Here is a 7175-nt window from a genome sequence, read left to right as displayed (position 1 = left end):
TAGTAGCTTTATTTCATTTGCAGGGGTTTGATGTGTTGTGCCCCTAGCTCAACCTCTATTACTGTCTTATTGCACTCTTTTTCTTTTGCTTCTTCTTGAACCTAAACTGGTCATGTATGGTTGGTGTTGTTGCTTTATAATATAAAGCAGGCGGGAACCCTTTTTCGTATTAAACCCAACTGTCCAAGTACTGGTGATTTTGCGGGAGTCGCAAGATCTCCTCCATCACCACAGATCCTGATCGATCACTTTTTAGGTTTGTATCCACTATTTCATTCAAACCCAATGACTCCCAGACTTTGCGAGCTCTTGCGCAAGTGAATACTAAGTGCCGGATATCTTCAGGCCCCTCTGGACACAAAGGGCACTCGGGACTGACCTTAATATGTCGATTATGCTCCATGTAGTGCTCGCCAAACAATTTTTTTGACTTTACTCTGTACTTGTAGCTTCCACAGGACATCCCAAACCGGATTATCTCTAGTGGTTGCTCTCAGCCCAATCTTGCTCCAAATTGATGCTCCCATTCAATATAGTACGCAGGTCTCACTGAAAAGCAAAACGACTTTGTGGCATGCCATGCTACAAAATCCTCCAATAAGTGTTTAGACAATGGGATTTTCAAAATTCTTTCCATGTCTATTGGCAGAAATATGCTTCTGATAAGAGCTTCATCCCATGAATGGGTGGCTGGGTCAATAAGATCTTCCACTTTCTCAACAAGAGCTTGGCCCCTTCTGGTTAGAACCTTTCTTGTAGGGCTCTCTGATATCCATCGGTCATTCCAGATATTTATTTGAGATCCTGTACCCACTCTCCAAATATTACCCCTCTTGAAAGTTTGTAAACCTGCCACAATGCTCTCCCATGTGAAGGATGATTCGAACCTTGGAAGACCAACAGCGCGGAGGTTGCTTCTTTTTGCTCGGTCCGAGTCTGCGATCCTTGTCTGAACCATGGAAGATCAGACGGCTGAGGAGGGTGGAGAGGCAGCCTCTGGGCCTACCTGTCAAGACTATGTAGAGACCATACTGCTACGTGTTTCACCGGTAGCAGCATGAACAGTGCAGGACTACAATGACCGACAATCAATACTAGTAATTTGTCAAACAAAAACAATCAACGGTACCTGGAATGATCTCCCTCTATTTTAACTGAACATGGATAACCTGTTCATTGATACACAAGGCACGTCTCTTCAGAGAATTATTAATAACATTCAGTTCCACCGGTTAAAACTGCTTCTTTCTTTTAACTGCAATTTTGCTCTAATCAGGCTAACCTCAGAACAGCTTGGTCTACTGCTATTGCAGGAAGCAAAACGAAATTCAACCAAAGACAGAAGATAACAAAGACCAAACATGACAAGATGGATATGAACCCACAGATCGAACGAGCGGTTCAAGATGATGTGCACTGCAGCAAATGTCGCCAATCCGACTACAAATGATAGTGTTGTAGAGTGCATCTTTCTTTGACTGCATTTCACCTGCAATCAGCCTACTTTGTACTACAAGCATACAACCTCAGAACAGACTGCTCTTGCAGGAAGCAAAATGAAAATTCAATCGTAGACATCAAACAACACATTGAACGAACATGACAGGATGGATATGATGCCACAAATCGAAAAACCCAGTTCAAAGTGACACGAATCGCAGCAAACGACAACACCTATCAAACTACACATGGGCAACTCCCAGTTTGTCTGACACACAAAGTATACCACAACTGTATGCTAGTCCAAACCTATAGACATCACTAAGCTTGCAAAATACGGGCCTCCTGGAGTGCTTCCTGCAGGTGCTTTACAGCACTGTCATAGTACACAAAGCCCATGAACCAAAACTCGTGATTATCGACCGAGACCACCTGGATGTATTTCTCAGCTGCGTTTGTTCTGCTCGTCGAAGGATTAACGGACCTCAGCTGGGCTAGCGGGATGGCAACCTATTGTTCACAACACAGAGACAGTGTTAAATTACACAATCAACCAATTTACAGAATAGCTTCTATAACTACAACATTTGCAAGTTACGGACTAATATCAGCAAATGTCATTGCTAAAATATGGTTCTGAACACAGTGCTCAGGCCAAAAAGAATGAACATGATCGATTCCATGAAGCATAGACAAAAGCAAACCAGATTAAACGATGCATCAGCATTACGTTCAACACGTTACATGACAATAATAATAAGATATCTTGTTCATTCCATATCCCTCCCTGCATTCCTAAATATAAGTCTATATTTAGAAACGGATGGAGTAGTTAGCATGTTTTCTTTCAATTAAAAGAGATGAGCTCCTGATTTAGATGAAATTAATTATCAATGTTATTATATACCAAAAATAACATTTAGCATCATTTACAATTAGTTGAGCAGATTTAGTTATTTCCTAGGCAATATGTGAATAACATGAAGTACCTTGTAATAGCTCCACTCATTTTTGTCCCCAACCTTGTATGCAAGTGGGTTATCACTACAGAAGGCCAACTTTACATTGGACAGGTAGAGCACACCCATAACAGGACCAGCAGAGGTTGACAGATAACATGCGAATGGCTTCTTGAGTTTTTCTTCAGGGAGGACATCAAACGTTTGATGGAAGATTTTCTCATATCCACCTTCTGCTATGACTTTGGTGATCTGGGAGACCCTGCCCATTGCTGCATCAGCAATACTTGGTCCAGTTTTCACTGTTACAAGGCATATAAGAATATGTTTAACATCTCATACTGTCACAAGACAATAATAATTGCTTCTGTATTCTATCATGTCATACTGAGAGCTCTACACTATGATAGTCTGCTCAACAAAGCAAGCATGCCACAAGAATGTGACAGATAACTAATGTGTCTGAATGATAAGGGATAGGTGACACTTTCGGTGCAAAAGCTATCTTAATTCATGTGCACTGTTCATCACAGAGATTTAAATACAATTTAGAACATGGGAAAACGTTGGCACAATTTACCTAATATTCACTATGCATAATGCAACCAAACAACTGATACCAAGTCTCTCTTATGCTCATCTGCACCACAATCAACCCAATCACATAAAGCTAAAAAGCCACAGCACAAATCATATTCTATCACCATCAGCCTAGTTCGCAGACATGGACAATACATCCAATAAACTACTCCCAACTGAAGAGCAGCTTTAATTCAGTATATGCAATGCCCACCAAAATCCCAACACAAGCACTAACGAAATCCAGTGGAACAAGAATAAACTATAAATAAACCTCCTAAACTAATCTAGATATACTGGTCCAACAATCCCACCAGCATAATTCTCACAAAATCCAACGGTGCTAACCAGCAACACTGCTAAGCCTGCTAAATTCCGTGCTAGTGCAGTCCAAAAGCATAGCACGCACGAAACAACAGAGCATTAACAATTCGATCTAAACCGGAACCACTCAGCAGAAAGCTCGAGAATCGAATCTCACGGTGCTGCCAGAAGTTGCCGGCGGTGTTCTCCGTCTTGCGGGCGGCCTCGCCGAATCTCTTGCCCATCTTCCCCAGCACGTCCTTCACCGAGTCCATGGTGTCTGCAGAGACACGGCAGCGCCACGAAATCGTCAGGTTAAAAAAAGGGGGGGGCAATGCGAACCCTTCCGCAATCGGAAGCAAGATGGGACAGATTTGGGACTCACTCTTGGGGGGCGGCACGGAGCCGGCGGCGGGGCCGGAGACGTAGGGGTTGCCGGAGACGGGCGGCGGGGAGTAGGACGCGGCGGCGTGGTACGGGGGAGGGGGCGGCGGGGCCAGGTCCTCCGGCGAGAGCCTCGGGTACGCCGCGTGCTCCGAGGGAGCGGGCGCCGGGACGTAGTCCGCTGCGGAGGCGGCGGCGGCGGCGGGCGGAGGATGCATGTCGCCGGCGGGGAGGTGGGTGGGTAGGGCCTGGGCGTCGGCGGGTGGGTACTGGCAGGCGCCCGTTGGTCTCGCCTGGCGTACGATTTGCTTGCCTGGACGGGACCTAGGTGCCGCGTGTGGTCTGCGGCCTTTTGCCTTTTCTCTTTTTCTTCGGGGTTTTTAACGAGGAGCGGTCTCTATATATAAATCTTGAGAAAACCATGGTCATCTGAATAACACTGTGACGTCATCGCTCAGCGGTTTCTTCGATCTGGAAGCTCCCGAAAATGCTTAGCCACGAAGGCGTATGGCAGCCACAATATCAGCGCTGATACGGCGTGTGAATTGTCAAACCTGGAATGCTAGGAGTACGCGTGTGGGTCTGAGGTCCAGTCGTGCGTGCCGTGCTCCCTCCCGTGCACGCGTTAATGTCTGGAGGTCCAGCATGTTGCGTGTCTGTCCTCTAGTTGCAGCTGAGATCCAATCTGATCGAACAGTTGCTTCTCGCACACTAACGGTTGGATTAGTTCCTCCTTTCGAGTTCGGACCCTGAAATCCCAACAAAACTGGGATCTGCCTAACCTTTCTTTTAGGCTAAAAAACACACTCGCTTTATTGATTAGTGACAAGGTTCAAAGGGATATAACTACGGAAACACTAACGCCCACACGTGTGGGCGTTTGCATCTCGCCCACACGCGTGGATCCGCGTCCGTTTGTGGGTGCACGAATCTTGGCATGTTTGTGGTGCCACATAGGACTAGGCTGGTGTGTGGGCGTTCACCCGGTCGCCCACACGTCCGTTTCACCACGCGGAGGGGCCTGTGTGTGGGCGTTTAGCAGTTCGCCCACACATCAGTTTTCACTCACGTATAAGGGCTGGTGTGTGGGCATTTGCCATCTCGCCCACACACCCGTCTCTTCTCCCACACCCAAGCTGCCAGTTGCCATGCGTTTTGCAGTGTACATGGCAACTGCCCTAGTGTGCTTGCAAGCAGATGGCAGCTCTCTCTTTTTTTTAACCCCAACATGTCAGTTGCCATATGTTTTGCAGGGTACACGGCAACTGCCCCTAGTGTGCTTGTAAGCAGATGGCAACTCTCTCTTTTACCCGAACATGTTGTTTTGTCATGTCTCTTTGTAGCGCTACATGGCAACTGCTTAGTGTTAGTAGGTGGCAACCTCTAAAGTTTTCAAATCATGGCAACTATAGTAAATCAACCATACATGGCAACAGCTGCAGTTGTCCAAAATGGCATCTGGCACTTGACCAGAGATGGCAACTGTAGTTGAGCAACCATGGCAACTGTAGTTGTCCGACATGGCAACTGTAGTTCAGCAACATGGCAACTGCAGGTAAACGGACATTGAAGAGGGTCCGGACCATGGCAACTGCGGGGACGCGTGGTGACTGTCACGCTCGGTGTGCGGGACCGGAGGTAGGTTGTTGAGAGAGGTCGTGTGGGCGTTATGCATTTTGCCCACACGTAGGCGTGTGAAAGGGACCGCAAGGGGAAAAAAGAGGCGTGTGGACGCTAGTTGTTTTGCCCACACATAGGCGTGTGGGCTGGTCCTCTTAGGCACCACACAAAACGTGTGGGCAGACCCCTTAACGCCCACACGTGTGGCAGTTATCGTCGTCCTATAACTAACATCAAAGGGCTGAAGAAGCCACAGATGGCGGCCTTTGAGAGACCTAGAGGGTATTTATCGAGACCATGTACCTTGATGGTTGATTCCCGCTCTTCAAAGATGAAAGAGTAGGACGCAAACTACGCAGAGGTGGCGATGATTTCTCTCACAATGCTAGCATAAACCCTTATTTTTCGCGAATACGCAAGGTGCGTATCTTTTCATTGATAGAAGGAGAGTACAAGCGTTACAACGCTTACAAGGCCATGTACGCTCTAGGCATGGTTTACAAGCGTGGGAGCAGATTAGAGTAGGGGGTATGCTCAGCCCCAACACAAAAACAGGAAATTACACGCCGGGGATGATGTTTTGTAACCCAATGGCGCCCGCCTTGGCCCAGAGGCGCGCCTCGTCCTTGATGGTATCAGAGGTGAGGGTGATCGATGACCTTGCTCCGTCACAGATGCATGCGTTGTGGTGCTTCCAAAGCCACCATGATGTCAGGATAATGAGAGAGGACAGGCCCTTACGCATGGAGGCCGGCGCGTGGTCGAGGGAGGAGCTCCACCAGGTTTGAGATGGCGTGTCAGGGTTGGGAAGGCTGATCGTCGCACGAGCCCATCCGAGGATCTCATGCCACACCTGGCGAGAGAAAGAGCAGCCTACGAGGAGGTGATGCATGGTCTCCTCCTCCTGATCACATAGAGCACAAGCTTCCTCGTGTGGTAGGCCGCGGCGTGCCAGTCGCTCCGAGGTCCAGCAGCGGTCTTGCATGGCCAGTCATAAGAAGAACTTGACGCGAAGGGGTGCCCAAGGTCGCCACGTGAGGCGCCAATGTGGGTCTTCACAAGCACCGATGAATAGTGCCTTATAGCAGGAACTCGCCGAGTATGTGGCGGAGGAAGTCCATCGCCATCGGAGCACGTCTGGCTCGGGGGAGAGGTGGGTGTAGCGCACTAGATGCCAGAGCTCGACATATTGCACCATGGTCGCCAGCCCAAGTGCACCACGGATGTCCTGCACCCAAGAACGTAGGTATAGACCATCACGCACGCTACGCTCCTTCTGCAGGCGCCTCGGGACGAGCACACAGACGAGCGGGGCAATCTCGGCCGCCGATCAACCGTCAATCCAGTGGTCAGTCCAAAACCTGCAGGCGTCTCCTGCACCAAGCTGCCAAGTCGTGGAGGCTCTGAAGATTGCGCTCACGTCCGCGTCATGAGGTATGTGGAGGTGGCTCCAAGGGCGTGAGGCATCCGTACGTTGGAGCCAAAGCCATCGAACACGGAGGGAGATGCCCGTCCGGTGGATATCTCTGATGCCAAGGCCACCAAGGGAGATGGGGCGGCATATGCGCTGCCAGTTAACAAGGCACTGGCCACCATTGGCCTCGTCTGAACCTGCCCAAAGGAATCCTCGAATGATCTGGTTCACTTTCTTGATGGCAGTGTTGTTGAAGGCAATGGCGGTGAGGAAGTGCGTGGGGATGGCACAAAGGACATGGCGCACAAGGGATAGTCGGTCTCCTTTGGATAGCATAGAGGCCCGCCATGTGGAAAGCTTGCACCAAGCTTGTCAATGATCGGTTGCAAGCTCGTCGAGGAGGCCTTGCGGACGGAGAGGGGCAGCCCAAGATAGGTGATGGGGAAGTGGGCAACGGGGCACTGCATCTCCGAGGC

The 7175-nt window shown here is 49.1% G+C and overlaps 1 protein-coding gene across 1 annotated transcript; it reads right to left on the bottom strand.

The window, feature by feature from the left end:
* Window positions 1-1589: 1589 nt before the first annotated feature.
* LOC109738572 (GEM-like protein 1) lies at window positions 1590-4035 on the bottom strand. The gene is made up of 4 exons (XM_020297667.4): window positions 3667-4035; window positions 3460-3561; window positions 2430-2701; window positions 1590-1950 (listed from the first exon to the last, which is right to left on the bottom strand). Exons 1-4 carry the CDS (start codon window positions 3881-3883, stop codon window positions 1762-1764), a joined length of 780 nt encoding a protein of 259 aa, XP_020153256.1. The 5' UTR covers window positions 3884-4035; the 3' UTR covers window positions 1590-1761.
* Window positions 4036-7175: the final 3140 nt, after the last annotated feature.

Source organism: Aegilops tauschii, chromosome 4 (assembly GCF_002575655.3).
Source record: "Aegilops tauschii subsp. strangulata cultivar AL8/78 chromosome 4, Aet v6.0, whole genome shotgun sequence".
NCBI classification, from domain to species: domain Eukaryota; kingdom Viridiplantae; phylum Streptophyta; class Magnoliopsida; order Poales; family Poaceae; genus Aegilops; species Aegilops tauschii.
The sequence above is the reverse complement of the archived record's forward strand: the minus strand, read 5'-3'. Positions and strand labels throughout refer to the sequence as shown.

Excerpts from the sequence above, each read along its gene's own strand:
- LOC109738572 (XM_020297667.4), bottom strand. The coding sequence starts at position 3,883 with ATGCATCCTCCGCCCGCCGCCGCCGCCGCCTCCGCAGCGGACTACGTC. Across the intron at positions 3,562-3,666 it reads CTCCGTGCCGCCCCCCAAGA|ACACCATGGACTCGGTGAAG; the intron begins GTGAGTCCCAAA and ends GTGTCTCTGCAG. Across the intron at positions 2,702-3,459 it reads CGGCAACTTCTGGCAGCACC|TGAAAACTGGACCAAGTATT; the intron begins GTGAGATTCGAT and ends GCCTTGTAACAG.